The sequence below is a fragment of the Numenius arquata genome, chromosome 9 (genome assembly GCF_964106895.1).
Source record: "Numenius arquata chromosome 9, bNumArq3.hap1.1, whole genome shotgun sequence".
Taxonomy (NCBI): domain Eukaryota; kingdom Metazoa; phylum Chordata; class Aves; order Charadriiformes; family Scolopacidae; genus Numenius; species Numenius arquata.
In genome coordinates this window covers 14,165,963-14,183,693 of record NC_133584.1, presented here as the reverse complement: position 1 = coordinate 14,183,693, position 17,731 = coordinate 14,165,963, and the positions used below count along the sequence as shown (strand labels likewise).

Below are 17,731 nucleotides of genomic sequence, written 5' to 3'. Positions count from 1 at the left end.
TGGGACTCTGGGTGACACAGGGCAGACCTGGTGGGACAGGTCTGCATGGTACTATTGGTCAGCTTAACTGCAGGCCTCATCAGCAGCTGCAGGCAGACCCTGTGCTTTGCCACAGGGGGCAAACACATTCAACAGCGTTGTCTGCAGGTCCCTAAGCTCTCCAGCAAGCCTGCTGTGCAGTGCAGTGCACGTGGTGAGAATGCTTTTGTTGAGCACAAAGAGGAGCATTTGATTGCAGGGAAGATACCAGGGTATCCAAGTAGGTTTGAGCGCTACCAAGTTCACCAAGCTCAGCCCAGCGGGTAAGATCGAGGATGTTGGCAATAACCTACATCCTTGTGATAGCAGGAGCAAATCATGGGTTGCGAGGGAGGTTTCATGATAGTGGTAGTGGAAGCTGGGGGAAATAACCAGGACATTGACAATTTGCTGACCAGTGTGACACTCTTTTTCAGTGCCTGCCTCTCAGCGAACAACTCCATGGAGAATGATTCCTCTCTTTCCAGCCTGGGGCTCCATGGGATGAGAGATGGAGCCCTTGAGCAAACAGACAATGGCTACAAGAGCTATGAAAACACCACAGTGTGGCTGCTAAGTACCATCAACTGCCTCATTGTAGCACTAGTGTTTTCCAAGGGAAAGCCTTTCAGGCAGCCCATCTACACAAACTGTAAGTATGGGGAAAGAGGGAGGGATCTGGGAGGAAGTCAACTCAGGAGATCAATTCACTAGGGAAAAATTAAAACTTGACCAAAGTGATGCCAGCCAAAAAAGCAGGAGCCCAATATTAGATTTCTAAACAACTAAAGGCCGCCTTCTCAGAAGTTTCAGTGCCAGTGGCATCCTCTGGCCAGTGGCTTCCTGAGGCCAGTGGCTTCCTGAGCTGGGCCCACACGTTGTGCATCTGTTCTGCTAAAAACTTGACTCTGGCATTTGGATTTCTAAAACAGACCAATGGAGTTTGAAAAAAACTTTTAAGGAGTAGCAGGAAGGTGGTGTGGGCTGGCAGAAGCATTGTGTTACTTAATGCAGCCTGAATGAGCCATCTCTAGAAGAGTCAGAATTAGGTGGTCCCACTTTGCTTTAGTCTTTAGAATAACTCTTGAAGAGCCCTATTCCTGTCTCCCCAAAGCATGCTGCATGAGCGGTATTTGACAGAACTCAGGTTCAGAGCATTCTTTTGGTCCCATCTCAGAAGAAACCATAAAATGAGATTTGTGCATTTGCAGAGGCATAATACCCTGTTTCCTGTTCCAGAACCAGAGGCATTTACCATTTGCTACCTCTATGACCAGTAACTTCTTTAAAGAGGAAATATCAAAGGAGGCAATAACTTGAAGGGGCTGTAGTGAAGTCTAGTAGGTCTGTTGTGTCTCTGAAAGACTGTCACCTGAAGGCAAGAATGAGCACATGTGATTGTGGCAGTTCTGGAAGTTGCAGTGAGGGATAGGAGAGCTGTTCTTTTTCTCTGTGGGACAAACCCTGCAGCTGTCTCTCAGGCAAAGCTCTGTTCAGTTCTTTTTTGGCTGAAGAGTTAAATTAATGCTGCAGGTTTCGTGGCTTTGCTGTTTTGGTGTAGTAATAGCGAGGAGGCGACATTCCTTCCAGATAGCAGAAGAGTGGGTCATCAGTCTTCCAGAACCAAGCAAAACCAGAGTGAGTGGCTATGGGGGGTGAAGTTTGGTGCATGCTAGATGAAGAGAAAATTAATTTACTCATCATTAGAACATTTGCCTCTGGATGGGGAGGGCAATAGATTCTTCATTACTTAGACTCTAGATTCTGATCGAAAGCAAAGTCTTGATATCACTGAAACTAAGGGCAGAGATCCTAATCATATCAAGAAGAGCAAGACTACATCTTGGACATTTTTCTGAATGGCAGGAGACACTGAGCTCAGACTGAAACTCACTGGAAGGCTCTAAGGCTTCTCAGATGTGAGAGGCCAGATCAGATGTTGAAAATTGTCTTTTTGCATTTTAAACCTGTGGCTACAAGGCTTGTCCCAGCCTCACGTATACCTACTTGACTGAGTAAAGCTGAGGTTTTACTATGTTCATTTTATTTTTGCTGAAAGTTCCTTCCTATCTCATGGATTTTTTTTTTTTGACTCTGACACAGAAAATGGTAACAATCTTCTGTAGTAAAGGCAAGCAGCTGAGATTGCTCATAAATGTGTGGTTTTATGTGCTTGTTCTTATCCCTTCAGATGTGTTCGTACTGGTGCTCATAGTGCAGCTGGGCATTTGCCTCTTTTTGGTGTTTGCTGATATTGATGATCTCTACTCTAAGATGGATGTGAGTATTGTTGCTGTGGGTGGGTTTTCTCGCCACTGCCAGGCCTATCATAAATGGGATTGTTTTAACAAAAGGCACAGACTTTTGCAGGGATACATGGCACCTCTAAAGACAAATCAAATTTAAAGAGATGGATTTTAAATGATGGGATTGAAGAACCTTCTGAGATACAGTATACAGTAGCTCCAAACTAAGATCTGTGCATTCTTACACCTGTACAGCTCCACATGTAAGTCTCACTGTTTCAGCACGTTGTCCATGACATCACTAAGCTTACCATGCTTGGTGTGTTGGTGGCTTGATAGTTGTGAAGCCAGTAGAAGAAAGGGGCCTGCAAGTTTAAGCTAAAGCACCATGCACTTGTGTTTCTCAGGCTGTGCTACTCTGCCCACAGATCCTCTTGCAAATAAGATCTGCCAGCTCACACTCAGAGCATCTCTCAGTTCTCAGTCCCCAATATTTTTAGGCTCCCTGTTTAAATTTCGGACAGCCCTCAGATTCCTAAAGCAGCATTTGGGTTTAGAACAGTTGTAGAGAAAGACTAGTGGGGCTGTCATGGCAATAGAACATTTGTCTTGGTCCTTGATTAATAAATACCAATAGGGCTTGGCTTATTTAGCCTCGCAGAATGCAAGTTGCCTTGTGCAAATCCATCTTAGAGGAAATGCTGGAGAGGGATAAGATCTACATCAGCCATAGGACAGGGTTGTCAGTGGACCTGGCAATTAGTGTGTTGAGGCTGGGAGGTGTTAACCTCCTCCACTGTGACGCTCTCACTGCCTTGTAGTAGGAGTCACAGGAACAAAACAACAGCAACACACAGCAATTTTTTCAGTACATTTCTCATCAGAACAATGGAGCGTCGTGGCTTTGGATAACAAATATTGAACAAGATGCTGCTTCCAGCCCTGTATCTTTGCGTGACAGTTAGCAAGTGAATTTAGAAATGGAAATAATGAAACATGGAAAGAGAAACACAGACAAGGGGAATGGACCTGGATTTTGAAGGCCAAGCAGCCTAGCTAAAGTTCCCTCACAGTGTAACTGTTTCCAGAGCAGCGGCTCAGCGGGCAGACCCAGTTAAAGAATCTGCCACGAGATGGCACTTTAAAGCAAGTCTTAGTCCTGTGGTGGACTGTCGTGACAGAGGACATTGCAGCTGTGCGGGGCTAAAATGCCTTTGGGGAGAACTGCAGAACTCCCAGGCTCTCTGGAGGGAATACACTGGATTTGCTTAGAAGAGAAAAGGGGGGAGTGGTGATAAGAAATTCTGTAATAGCCTAGCCCTGGAGAAACTGCTGATCCAAATTTTGGATCTGAGCTGCATCTCCAGAATGTTGAGCTGGAGCCAGAAACCCAGTGCTGCCAGCTGAGGGAAGCTGGAGCTGGGTTTGGAGCTGAAATACTCAAACTTTGAACTATTTCCTATATTAGAAAGAAAGGAAGCATTTAGATTTCCTGTTGCAGTTCCTAAGTAGAGTTTTCTCTGCTGCAGCGTAAGCTTAAAAGCATCTTTATCAATAATTCCTTAAGAGCTATATTGGCTCATCAGCAGTGTACAGCCAGTGTAGGATTTTGGCTTTTGATGACACAAAGCTGGTGAGGGGTCTAGAGAACAAGTGCTGTGAGGAGCTGCTGAGGGAGCTGGAGTTGTACAGCCTGGAGAGAAGGAGGCTGAGACGAGACCTTATCACTCTCTATAACTACCTGAAAGGAGGTTGTAGCAAGGTGGGGGTTGGTCTCTTTTCCCAAGTAGCAAGTGATAGGACAGGAGGAAACAGCCTCAAGTTGCACCAGGGGAGGTTTCAATTCGATATTTGCAAAATTTCTTCACTGAGAGTTGTCAAGCACTGGAACTGGCTGCCCACCGAAGTGGCTGAGTCACCATCCCTGAAGGTATTTAAAAGACAGTTAGACATGTGCTTAGGGACATGGTTTAATGGTGGAGTTGGCACTGTTAGGTTTACGGTTGGACTCGATGATCTTTAGGGTCTTTTCCTACCTAAAAGATGCTATGATTCTACGATACAAGCTCCTACCACTGTCTAGTATGCGTACGTGTTGTTGAACAGCTTCTCCTGCTTTTTTCCCAGCTTGTTTGCACCCCTACCACGTGGCGGATCTCCATGGTGATAATGCTTGCAGTCACACTTGCTGTGTCTTTCCTTGTCGAGGTGAGAATCCTTCACTGAATGTACCCGTCAGCACTAATTGGAGAGACGAAAGGGTCAGATCCAACTCTTTCTCCCTCCTCAGCCCAGCTTGGGAATATCTATTAAAACGGGAGCCATTGCTGCTACCTCACCCTTACTCTCTTTCTTCAAAGCCCCATACCTGAGTGATCAGATATAAGGGAATGCAAGGCCCAACCACCTTTTCTTTCCTCTGGTGAGTGGAATGTATCAGGCCGTGCCCCAGGATAGAGAAATATGGGCAATCTTTGGTATTTCCTACTCGGATCCTGAAGACTGTCAGGAGGAGCTGGTCCCAGTTTTCTGGTGGAGAGCACTGGTGGAGCTGGTGTGAGGAGTGGTCGGTCAGTAAAAGGCTATTTAAGGGATGTGGAAGAGCGGAACAGGGTGGGAGATCTGGGTCTCCACTACTTGCCCCGTGTGTTTCCTGTGGATGAAGAGGGAAAACTGCTGTCCAGGTCCTCCACAATCTTCCTTTTGCTCTTGGTTTTACAGGAAGCTGTCATCGAGAACAGACCCTTATGGCTGCTGCTGAAAAAGACCTTCCGGTACCACTCAAAGAGCCAGTACAAGAGGCTGCAGCGAGTGTTAGAGCAGGACTCAGCCTGGCCACCTCTGAATGAAACCTTCTTCTCAGATTCTGTGACAATATCAGTAGAGGGAAATATGGGAGGCCATAGCAATCCAACATTTGACAGCAATGAGGACTCTCTCTGAAAGAAACTGCAGAGGACACGTCCAGGACAGTTGCAGTTGGCTGTAGAAGGACTATCTCAGAGATATAAGAAAAGAGGAAGGACCAACCCATCATGCTCCCCCATTCTAAGGGTTATTTTTAAATTAGCTGAAAGCAGAAAAGCTGGCTGCAGTAGCATAAAGCCACAACAGTGTTTCTCCTGTCCCCTTGCCCATGTATGAATGGCTGCCAGCTGTAAATGGAACAGCTTGCTGAATATTGGCAAAGTATTCATGGTTGAAATGCCCCATCGCTGCATCGCTCTCTTGAACTGCATTATGCTATCCATAAAGATGGGGGCTTCTCCAGATGAGAAATAGCTAATTCAGACACCAGCACTCTGGGGAGATCCCCTTTGAGAAAACAAGTAGAACTTACTCCTGATAGAGGCTACTTAACATAGGCAGGTCCTAGGATTCTTGTAGCTTCTGGGGTTTCAGATACTTCTACCTGATGTCTGGCATTTGTTAGGGTTTTTTCCCCTTCTGGTAATACTTGGATTTCTGGAGCTGGAAGGAGCTGCAAATAGCCAAAGCCTTCTAGAAGCATCTGCTCCCTGTGATGGCAACAGCACAGAGTTTTGTTGTCAGCTCACCGCTACCAGGCAACCTGTTTGCCCTCTTCTCAGTTTAACACACATGGTACTTGGATTTTCTGGGTGAAAAATCTGTTGACTTAGAGAGCAACAAGATTTCATTGTTTAACAGTTCTTTTTTGAGGGAGGTATGTGTTTGGGATATCCATTTAAAAAAGGTAGAATGAAACACACGATAATTGCAAATTATGATCTCATTCTGTGGGTCTACAAGGGCATGCTGTCCCTTGTGGTGTGAGCTTGCTCTACTGGAGTGGCTGCTTCGTGGCTGGGCTGCTGCCTGGCATCAGCTCCTGGTTTCCCAGTGCCAAAAGAAGCAGATAGTGAACAGGTTACTACCTCCAAGGGCCTAAGCCCTGATTTAAAAGACAGGAAGCCAATTAGGTCTCAGAATAATTTTATTAAATTCGGAGTTATGCTCTGAAGTTGAACCATCTGAGGTTTTGGCTCTGGTTTCCAACCAGAATTGCACATGCTACGCACCACATGTCATTCATCAACTCATGTCACCTTTGATGGTGACTTTTACTCACTGTGCTGTGCTGCTTCTGCCGTACAGAAATGCAACAGCACTGCGTGTTTCTGCAGGTTTTACCTACTCAAAAAAGGCAGCTTCTACCAGCACATACTCTCTTAGCCCTCCGATGCTGGGCTGACTTCCTGCTCACCCTGTTTTGCAACCTCTGTCCCCAGCTGGGTGAAACAACAAGGTATCAGTAGGAAGGTTTCGGAGGAACACTTCCTTCTTTAGATAAGGCGTGCAGGGGAGTTGTCCCCTCTGAGCTGCACAAATTGTTTTTCACAGCTGGAGCTTGCCCGTGCTTTTCCTGGGTGGGGCTGAGGAGCACTTTGGGAGCACTTCAACGCTAGGAAATGCTAAAGCACTCTTGCATTTCCGCAGAAACGCAGGGAATCAGGCAGACTGGGAGTCATGTAAAGATTCCTTTGGTCTTTTAGAGTGAAAAGTCGTTCTGGAAAACAAATAGCAAATCAGAAGAGATTATGGATTGTTTTGATTCAACATGTCTGTACCAGCACAGTGTTTGAAAAGAATTTAGCTTGAATCAAAAAAATAACTAATACTATTTTTCTAAAAAGAAAAAAAAAAAACAAAACCAAAAATGTTTCAACTTGAATAAAATGTTTATTTGACTCAAAGCAGTGTTTCCCCTATTTTAACCAAGTTTGATATAAGCAAATGGAGTAAATACCTTCCTACCTACTGTAGTTTACCTAACGATAAATACCTGCCACAAAGCCACACGACTTGACACAGACCAGAAATGGTTCACATTTATTCATTAAAGTGTCTCCAAAGTTAGGATGAGTTCCCAGTTTGCAGCAAAGTCCATTGGAAAGTGAAGGGTAGATGCTGTGTGTGCTCCTTGCAGCTTAAGGAGACCCCAAAGAGCAGGTCAGTGGAGCTATTCCTGCCACCCTCTGAGATACAGTGACATTTCCCTTGGGGATAAAACTCACTGTCCTTTTTATGAACTCCCGCACACAAGAAATACGTTGCTGCGTGCGTTAACCTGGCAGCTGCAGTAGTGTTGCAGACCAGACGTGTCATTTATGTTTATGTCACAATTGATGTTATAAAAATATCAGCTCGTGGCAAACCTGTGGGTCAACAAGATAAAGACCTGCTTGTCTGTTGCTGAAATACAGCCTTACCTGCGAGAGAGCAGAATTCAGAGGCTCAGTGGTGTTTGACCGCTGCCACTCTTTCAGATGTCAGTTGGGTTCCATCTCCTGTGCAAGTCCAGTGTCTCCAGCCGTACTGGGGCATATTTTATCATCTCCCCTCAGTGGTGTCAGCCGCAGCCCAACGGGCAGAGCTCTGCAGTGTCCCAGCTGCCTTGAACTGCTTATAACTCTGGCCGTTGGGAGGCAAGCCATGTGTTACGCACATCCTTGCTGCAGAAACCAGCTCATATGCACACATCAAGCCCCTGTGCTCTGTTTCCTCGTCTTTGGTGGAATATCAGAGGTCCCACTTCACATCCCAGTGCTGGGCTGTCCCCTCAACCTTGGACTGGGAATGTATTTAGGGTCAGGATGAGGAATAGTCAGAAATAAAATCTTCAAGCATGTTCAGGATTCACATCTGCATTTTTCAGTTTGAGGGTCTCTCTAATTTGAAAGAATTTTAAACCTCTGGAAACCAGGAGGGCATGAGCAGTAGCAGGCATCGTCCCGTCCGCGGTCTGTTCCGAGCTCTTCTGCCCATCCTGGCTTGCTGCGCACGCAAGAAGCAGGTGTAATGTAGGCGCTCAGGTCTGTCTGAGTGTTTGAACTTACTGCTCGGCACTCCCAGCTTGTACCACTGACGCAGCAGTAGAGAAACACACATACAACTTACGCCACTTAATGAAAAGAGTTGATTTGTAGGAACATCGCAAAAAGCATTATGCAAATTCTAAGGCTGCATAAGGACAGAGACAGATCGACAGCCCTGGATGTGGCTTCCACAGTCCCTGTCTGCAGCCCAAGCTATCCAGACACAGCTGAGGAATCCCCCGGAGGACTGAAGCTCCAGGCTTCCTTTCTCCTTTTGTGACTGGCAGTGGACATCAGTTGGAGAGATCCTCAGTGATCTTTGCCAGCAGACACTGTCCATCCTGGTTAGATTCCTACAACTAAATCAAAGGGGCAGGCTCCCTGGAGCACAGCCAACCCACTGAGACATGCAGCCACTCTGCACAGCTCATTTCAAAATTTGATTTTCCTTCTGAAATACACTTGTCCTAGTTAATGAAAGAAGAAAATAACTTTTGTTTTTGTCCTTCCCATTTTTTTACGACTGGTTTATCTTGCTACAGTCATCACAGTTTTTGTCTACTCATCAGCGCTCTAGAGCTCAGCCTGCTTGGCAGCACACACAACCAACCGAGGAACAAAGCTCCATTTGAAAGATGCAGACCCTTGCCAATGAGAGCTGTAGGTGTACACACTATTAACAAACCAGAATTTTTTACAATCACAGAATCATGGAACAGTTTGGGTTGGAAGGAACCCTTAAAGGTCATCCAGTCCAAACCCCCTGCAATAAGCAGGGACATCTTCAACTCAATCAGGTTGCTCAGGGCCCTGTCCAACCTGACCTTCAATGTTTCCAGGGATGGGGCGTCAACCACCTTTCTAGGCAACCTGTTCCAGTGTTTCACCACCATCATTGTAAAAAATGTCTTCCTTATCTAGTCTAAATCTACCCTCTTTTAGTTTAAAACCATTACCCCTTGTCCTGTTGCAATAGGCTCTGCTTAAAAGTTTGTCCCCATCTTTCCTATAGGCCCACTTTGAAGCACTGAAGGGCTGCAATAAGGTCTCCCTGGGGCTTTCTCTTCTCCAGACTGAACAACCCCAACTCTCTCAGCCTGTCCTCACAGTAGAGGTGCTCCAGCCCTCTGGTCATTTTTCTGGCCCTCCTCTTGACCCCTGTCACCAGGTCCATGTCCTTCATGTGCTGAGGACTCCACAGCTGGACGCATTACTCCAGGTGGGGTCTCAGCAGATCAGAGTAGAGGGGCAGAATCGCTTCCTTTGACCTGCTGGCAATGCTTCTTTGGATGCAGGCCAGTATATGGTTGGCCTTCTGGGCTGTGAGTGCACATTGTCGGCTCATGTCCAGCTTTTTTTCCACCAACACCCCCAAGTCCTTCTCGGCAGGGCTGCTCCCAATCCCTTCATCCCCCAGCCTGTATTGATACCGGGATTGCCCTGACCCAGGTGTAGGACCTTACATGTGGCCTTGTTGAACCTCATGAGGTTCACTCGGGGCCGCTTCTCAATCTTGTCCAAGTCCCTCTGGATGGCATCCTGTCCCTCAGATGTGTCAACCACAGCACTCAGCTTGGTGCTATCTATCTGCAAACTTGCTGAGGGTGCACCGAGTCCCACTGTCTGTGTTGTTGATGAAGATGTTAAACAATACTGGTCCCAATATGGACTCCTAAGGGACACCATGTGTCACTGATCTCCATCTGGACATTGAGCTATTGACCACTACCCTCTGGATGCAACCATCCAACCAATTCCTCATCCACCAAACAGTCCACCCATCAAACCCAATTTAGAGAGAAGGATGTTGTGGGGGACTGTGTCAAAGGCCTTACAGAAGTCCAGGTAGACGACATCCATAGCTCTTTTTTACAAGACATACCTGCTTTACATGCACAGAGCACCTTTTGTCCAAGGAACCTGATGCACAACACAGCTCTTCAGGAGTGTTACAGAGAAGGCTGCAGAGACAAACTAACTGCCAAGGGTCAACCAGGAAAAGAAAGCACAAATAGCTGGTACCTAGACCACTCGGTTCAAGGAAAGGAAACAGAGAATTCAGTTGTCATATGTTGCAGGTGTCTGGTGTCAACAACTGATTTTAGAAAACTCATTACTTGCTCTTATGACTTCTCAAGTCCTCGTGTTGGAAAAATAGACCTGGAGCGTTCTGCACTAACATTTCCCACTAGACAGTGCTTAACCCCTCTACAGCCTTTGCCTAGTTGGTGGGCAGACACAGCCTCTAAGCTGGGAGGGTCATGCTGTGCTGCGTAATGATTCTGTGCACTGTGGGCTAATTGCCAAATGCGTATAAGGGGTAGCAGCATTCAAACACCGTCAGCCAAGCCAGGGTGTGTAAATTTGCTTCCTGGTTGGCTATTGGCAATGGGGACATGATTCCTTTTCTGAGAAAGTAACTCAATGCCCTGTGTGTCTGAAATACAAAGCGTATTTGTCTCTGCTCGGGAGCGTCCTGTTTTTACAGTGTCCCTTGCGGCTGGTGACCACAGTTCTTGTCACTGACATAGCTTTGATTACTCAGTATAGGTCACTTTAGGTAAAAGGGAGTGAAGAAAGATCCATCCATATGTCTTGTTTAAATCTAATTAGTAAATCTCTACGGTACTTCCTAGATGATTAGCAGACAGGGTTAGAAAACAAGCCTCCCACTTTATTGTGTAATTGTCCCAGCCTTTCTCCTAGCCCACATGATAGATTGCTCCAGGTAAAGGAGCATCCTATTTCAAGGAGAGAGTGAGGCTGGAGAGAGAAAGAGGATGTCATGAGATCATAACAGGCTTTCTCCTGAACCTACAGGTTACTTGGGAGATGCTGGAAGAAGTGCTTTCGGACCTGGGAAGTGGTTCAGAGAACAGGAGACACATTTCATTTATGTCTTACTCCCCTCTCTCACCCCACCCAAGACCAGGTAAATCTTGATTCAATAGCTCCAAGCCATGAAAACGGGCAATGCTCCTTCAGCCATTCTTCAATGAACAAAGTTTTACTACTGCATGCGATCACCATGCACATGCCAGCCAGTGTCCAACACCACTCTGAGCAGAACTGCCTGTTGCTGTAAAGCAGCAGAGCTCTGCAGAGATCACAGGAACTGCACTGGCAGCTGCCTTCTGTTCCTTATGCTGAACGTCCAGCCTGCCACTCCGTTCCTCCTTGTGATCACCCTTACACAGAGCTCACTGCCCACTCACTGCTGACTGAAATGAGAGCCTTAAGCTGCCTCTCATGATGCTCTGCTACTGCTCCTATTAAATTTTTACAGCCTTTCAAAACACAAGTCATACAGGAGCATCCCATCCTTTCGATATAGACTGTAGAGCAGGAATGTGGACGTGCCAGCCTATGGCTTGAGTCCAAGGCTCTAAGCAAGACAGGCATTAATCAACTGGACCAATCTATTTGTCCTCAAGAGAAATGGGGAACATCTCCAGGAACAGAACAGAAATGAGGGCTGTCACCCCTATGCCCTGGAGGGCAGCTGGAACAAGTGGCAGATTACCAGCTCATGGTCTGTGGTGTGGGCTGGGAACACTTGAAGAATATATGGTGGTGTTACATACCAGAGATACTAAACGCTTGTTGTAGCTGCCTCTTAAACTTCAAGGAAGGGGAGATTGCTCATTTGTATGGACCATGTTGTGTCTGATTAACTGCATGCATTACACTGAATACAGCAGACTTATTCGCTGAAATAAATATAAATTTAACTATAAAACTCTTTTTGCTTCTTTGAGGACAGAGGGTGCTGCTTTACTGCTCTCTGCAGATTACCTGCTGGTTTCTTTACACATCAAAAGAACCTTTTGGCATGGCTCCAGCTCCACATTTCCTTACAGCTGAATGGACACCTGGTACCTGAGCAAAAATAGAGCTTTATTAAGTTCACAAAAAAGGAAAAGGACCTGAAGAGCAGTAAGGTGGCACATGCTGTGCACCAATATAGGAGGAGAGTTCAAATTGTGAAAAGTGAGAGGATGAAAAAGGCAGGCAGCCCCAGCATGTCCCTCTCCTGTCCCTCTGTGCCTCCTGCAGCGTGGCTCTGGGCAGGGAGCTCTTTGCCCTCCAGATTTGCCCCACTCAGAATCTGCCAAGATCCCCGGTTCCTGACTAAGCAGCTGAAGAGGGACTGGAGCCGTGCATCTCCAGCAGCTATTCAAAGCTGGAGTTGAACTGAAGAGGTTTGCATTGCCCTCTGGAGGGGCTTCCTCTCCATAGCAGTCCAGCGAAGGTGGGGAGGCAGCCTTCTGGTTTGACCGGTAGGGAAGGCTGCAAACGCCTCTTGGCATAACCCCCCTGTGCAAAATCAGAGGTCTTAGCTGGCATCTCAGGGATAGAGTGGCAAAGGCAGAGCTCTGGACAAGCTCTCCAGGGCTCTCACCTTACCCTCGCTGCTCTCTGAAAATACTGGACTCCACCACACATCCTCAGTGCCTGCCAAAGCCAAGGCAGAGATCTGTCAGACCCAAGCTGCCTCCCCCACCCTAGGCTGCAGCCGCTCTCCTCCGCCTCAGTCGGGGAAGTGGCCGGGTGAGGTACGTAGGAAAGATAGCTGGTAGCGATATACAGCCAAGGTATCCGGGCAAGGCAGCGTGTGTTTTGGATCCAGCTGCAGCAATCACACACAAAATGCCCAGATCTCCTTGAGAAGCCCCTCAGTGATGCTGCCTTGGACATGTCCCACAAGTTCCCCTGGATAACATGCAGCCCTGCGGGTGCGTGCTCACGCTGAGGGCTTCAGCTGGGCTGTGCTATGGAAAGGGGAAGACAAAGGCTCTTGGGAGGGCTGTGATTCAGGTTTGTCTTGATTTTTCTCTTGTGGAGAGTGCCAAAACACTTTGTCCTAGTAAGCTGAGAGGCTCAGAGCAGCGAGTGCTTGTGCCAGATGAACAAACCTGCGGGAGGGGACCAGGAGCCATAAGCGATTCTGAGATGCCTTTATCCATTGATTTTCCCCAAGACAAAGCACCATGCCCTGCCCTCTGTCAACTTTCAGCTCATCTGCATGAAGGTCATAATGTTTTGTTTGCTTTGCTGGCGGGTGACATGTTTTAAAGCAATTGCCCAGCTCTTTCTTCCCTGCATGTGCACAGCTGAAGGGGGTACCGTACAGAGCAGCACGCTTCTCCTGAGCTCGCTGGGGATGAGATAAGCCTAGTGCTGGAGGGATCTGGCTCTGTAAGAGCAGTGTCCTACGTGGACTGACCCACTGTCCTCTCCAGGATGCTGGATTAGTGTACGGAGAGGTGTTGTGGTAGTACAGGTACAACACCTCTGATACCTGAACCACGCACAGCGTTTGAATCATTTCGGCTGTTACTGGAAAGTTCACTGTGCTTACCAACAACATGTCTCAGCTGTACTTCTCTAGAGATCAGGACAAACCCGGGTGACTTCTAAGTAAACTTGCCTTCTTGGCTCCCCTGCCTGCTAATGGGGTGAAGAATGCAGTCACTAAGCCTGTGGTCTGTTTAAAGCTCTAAAAATGTCAATCATCTCAGACATCTGGTAGGACTGCACTTAGTTAACCCAGCCTGTGCGATGGCTGGGGCATGACAGGTAGAGGTAGAGAAAGGGCACTCAGGGTAAGGAATCCAGGTGGTAATTGATAGCAGTTGGACACTGGGACAAAGGGTTTGAAATCGAGCATGGTTTGCTTTTCAATAGCTTTGTTCAGCTGTTCGATACAGCTAAGTTTATTTTGTAACTTGGTACCAGACACTCACCAGTGGTGGGAATAAATCTGATCAGAGCCCAGGGAAGGAGTGAGAGGAGGGCAGAATGATGAGAACATCGGGAGAAACACAAAACCAGCAGAAATTAACAAGAAAAAATACAAGTGGGACCGGAGAAATGTAAGTTCTGACAAACGCTGCTGTGCAGGTCTCATTGCAGACTGGTTGGTTGCAGGAATAAATGGCATGATCCTGCTAAATAAGGTTACCAGAACCTGAATTCAGAGAGAACCATTGCCCCACTGCGATTAAGGTGTGCGCTGTGCTTTACTGAGCTTGGACAGGGATTTTGCAGAAATCACAGGAGTGTGAGGCTGGGGGGGACCTTACGTGGTTATTTTGTCCATCTCCCTGCTCTGAGGCAAGTTTTACTTAGCTTTAGATCATCCTTGTCAAATTATGTCCTGCTTTTCCTTAAAGTCTTCTATTGTATGAGATTTCCTCCTGTCCTAGGTAACCTGTTTGAGTATTTCACTGTTTTTTCAGTTAGAAAATCTTTCTCAATACCTAAACTAACTCTGAAAATTCTAATTCTTTAATCTAGCAAGAAATTAGTCTGATTTCTGCTTGTCTCTAATAAGAATAGGAGAAAAAAATTAGTTGACTGTCGTCTTCTGTGTATTGTACGAGTTATTCTGTTTCCCCACAACCTTCTCTTTTCTAGTTTAAATAAACTCAATTATTCAACTTTTCCTCATGGGTCATGTTTTCCAGACTTCTCATCTCATTGTCATTTGGACTGTTGCCATTTAGGTTGCACCTTTCCTAGAGCCTGAACTCTAGCCGAGGACTTGCTAATAGTGAGTCAAGAGGAATTATTTCCTCCGATCTTACTGATCTCAACAGCCTCTTGGTATTGTGGATCAGAATGATAGTCACATTTTTGGCAAAAGGAAACTCAACCTGCAGTTTGCTACCTCTCCTTCTCTGTCATACACCTGCTTGGCCACTGCCTCCTCATTTTGTACTTGTTTCCTCCAGCTACTCAGTGCAGCATTTTACTGAATTTCATACAGTCGTTTGAGACTATTTGGTCAGCATCCCAAAATCATGCTGCATTGTTTCTTTCCTCTAAAGCAGGTGCTTCCATCAGCTCAGCGTCATGAACGCCTTTCAGTTGTCCTCTCCATCCTGTTATCCAAGCTGCTAACAAAAACATGAACATTTTGTATCCCTCTGGATGGACAGTGAACCACTGACACCTAGTTAGGGTTCAACCTCCAGCTCATCATAAAAGAATCCTATTTCTCAGTATCTTCGTATCTCATGGGGAGCTCTGTCAAAAGCCTAAATGTGCCACATTAGCTGCTTCCCTCTTGTTCCCTGGAGCATCTTCCTGTCAGAAAGGAAATGAGATTGGTTTGATAGGATCTTCCCCTGACAGATCCATGTTAGTTGCTCCTTATCACTTTATTATCCCCTAGGTACTTACAAACTGACTGCTTAAGAATTTTCTCTCACACCCCTCTGTGTATTCAAGTTGGGTTGACTGGCCTGAAATTTTCTGAGTCCTTCTCTTTTGCCTTTTCAGGCGCCGGCTCCGCAGCTTGGTGGAGTGGGGCTGGAGATGTCCCACACAGCTTGGGGGGCACTTTGCAAGTACAGGCTGTGGTGGTAGTTGTGGGCATCCTGCTACCCCACATAGGGAAACTGTTGTGACTCTAGTCCAGAGACTGGAGGTCATATTCACCAGGTCCCCTGGGAACAGGTTGCCCAGGGAGGTGGTTGAGGCCCCTTCCCTTGAGATATTCAAGGTGAAGCTCGACGAGGCCCCGGGCAACCTGGTCTAGTAGGGGGTGTCCCTGCTGACTGCGGGGAGGTCGGATTAGATGACCTTTGGAGGTCCCTTCCGGCCTGGACCAATCTATGAATCTATGAATCTATGAATATTCCTGTAAATGAAACACACCTCACCCTGGATGATGAAAATAGAGAGAACTAGTAACACCACCCAACTAATGATACCTCTTGAGTTTCTTTCTCCTGGAGAGTTACAAGAGGCATTGGCTGGTCGTAGGCAATTACCTCCTTACAGTGGGTTGCACTTTATGTCTTTGCGTAGAAGCCTTCTACCCCAAGAATGTCCACAAAGGACACAGCTGGACTTGGTGTTAAGGGCCAGGTTCAAGACCCTTAGACATAGACACTGCTTCTGAAAACCAGGGAGTGGAATGACTGCAAGTGTGTCACATCCAGGGAGCTGCATGACAGACTGATGTGCAGAACAGTGTGGTGAATGGACTTACTGATGCGCTCTCAGAGGAGAGGTATAGACAAAGGGAGACAGTTTACTTATGTTGAAATCTGATTCAATTCAGGCTTTAGACAGTTCAAACTGACAATGCTAAAAAGAAAATAAATATATGGATTTTTCCACCACCACCTTGATTTTTCAGCATTCTCCAGTTTTTCGTCCATTTTTGCTGTTTCTTGGACACAACTACAGCTGGCAGGACCCTCCCCCGCAAAAAAAAAAAAAAAAAAAAAAAAAGGGATCTGGTTAGACTATGCAGAGCCAGCCCCAGGTGCAGTGAAGATGACAATTGCTCTTTGGTTATCCTAGGGCCAGACAGCCTGGCCTCTCCTTGCTCTGTTTCAAAGAGAAGAAACATGGATAAATGCTTTTATTTCCTCAGTTGTCTGCCCAGTGAAAGGTGCTTCTCCAGGATGGAGCTGCAGATTGAGGGAGACTTAGGGGACTCCAGACATGCTGCGCTGCAGTCCCTGGGTATCGTTCTCACTCCCACCTTGGGGAAGGAGAATTTAGAAGAATTCCTGATTTGCCATCACTGTGGCAAATACACTGTGTGCAAAGACTGTGTCTCTTTATGGAGTTTAAGTCCCCTGGTCTCAACAGTGACAGAGAATTGCTTCCCTGTGGCTGAGCCAAAAAGAGTCTGAGCAAACTCAGAGCCATTGTCTTTATTCACACAAACATGTACTTTATTCCAGAACAATAACACAGCACATTTTTCCTGCCTGGATAAATGGTTGTTTTCAGACTTTGTGACAGAAGGAGAATGGGGGGAGACAGAGCAATTTCAGGTTAATGCCTGAAAAATGTCTCAGACAACACAGAGAGCTGGGGACATGAGAGACTGGAAGATACGCAGTGGGGCTCCCAAGCCTGCCTGCTGCTGCCATCCCTGCCAGGGGGACAAGTTGGAGCCCCCATCTCTCCCTGCCTCGCAGGGATTCATCCTGCATGCTGTTCAAGAGCCCTCTGTTGGCCAGCTGGGCTTCTCCAAAGGAGGCATCCAGTGCCATTGCTCTTTCCTTGTAACTCAGGCAAAATTTGAACCAAAGCTGGTGTTTGAGGCAATGCTCAGAGCCAGTGGGAAATTTCAGACCGGACCAAACCTGAAAACCACTGCTCCAGCATGCACCTCCGCTGCACTGAAACCAAGCCCAGGCTTGGACAGTGTGATGTCCCCAGAGCAGATGCTTCTTTCTGACATGCTGGAGGTGGTGCCTGGCACTAACGTGGCTGCCCTGAGGTCAGCTCTGCGCAGGGGTGCGACACTCTCCCACCCTTCTCCTGGACAATGTCCCTCTGAGCCCTGTGGAGAGCCGTGTCCCTGGCACAGGATGGCAGGTGCCTTCCCTCCCTTGGCCACCAGAGCTCAGCTCCAGCCAGTCCCACCCAGGTGAGCACAGCAAAGCCAGGAGGCAGAAAAACACACATCTTACATAAGGCAGGCATTTAAGGGCTTTACACGTGAGGGTGGATTTTCCTCCCTCTCCTGGGAGCCTTATAAAAAGCATGTGCACGGTGAGGCAGCAGACAGGACCACAGTGAGAGCTGAATTTAACACTGGCCTGACTTCAAGTCAGTAACTTCATTGAACATCACTTGACCCCACCAGCAACGACA

At 47.0% G+C, this 17,731-nt stretch overlaps 1 protein-coding gene across 1 annotated transcript in view; it reads left to right on the top strand.

Moving 5' to 3' along the window:
* The window catches only part of LOC141468772 (probable cation-transporting ATPase 13A4), a 42,010-nt gene extending 36,803 nt beyond the window's left edge, over positions 1-5,207 (top strand). The window contains exons 27-30 of the mRNA XM_074153940.1: positions 456-670; positions 2,210-2,298; positions 4,392-4,472; positions 4,986-5,207. Of these exons, the coding sequence (XP_074010041.1) occupies positions 456-670; positions 2,210-2,298; positions 4,392-4,472; positions 4,986-5,207 (607 nt within the window). The remainder of the gene's footprint in view (positions 1-455; positions 671-2,209; positions 2,299-4,391; positions 4,473-4,985) is intronic.
* Positions 5,208-17,731: the final 12,524 nt, after the last annotated feature.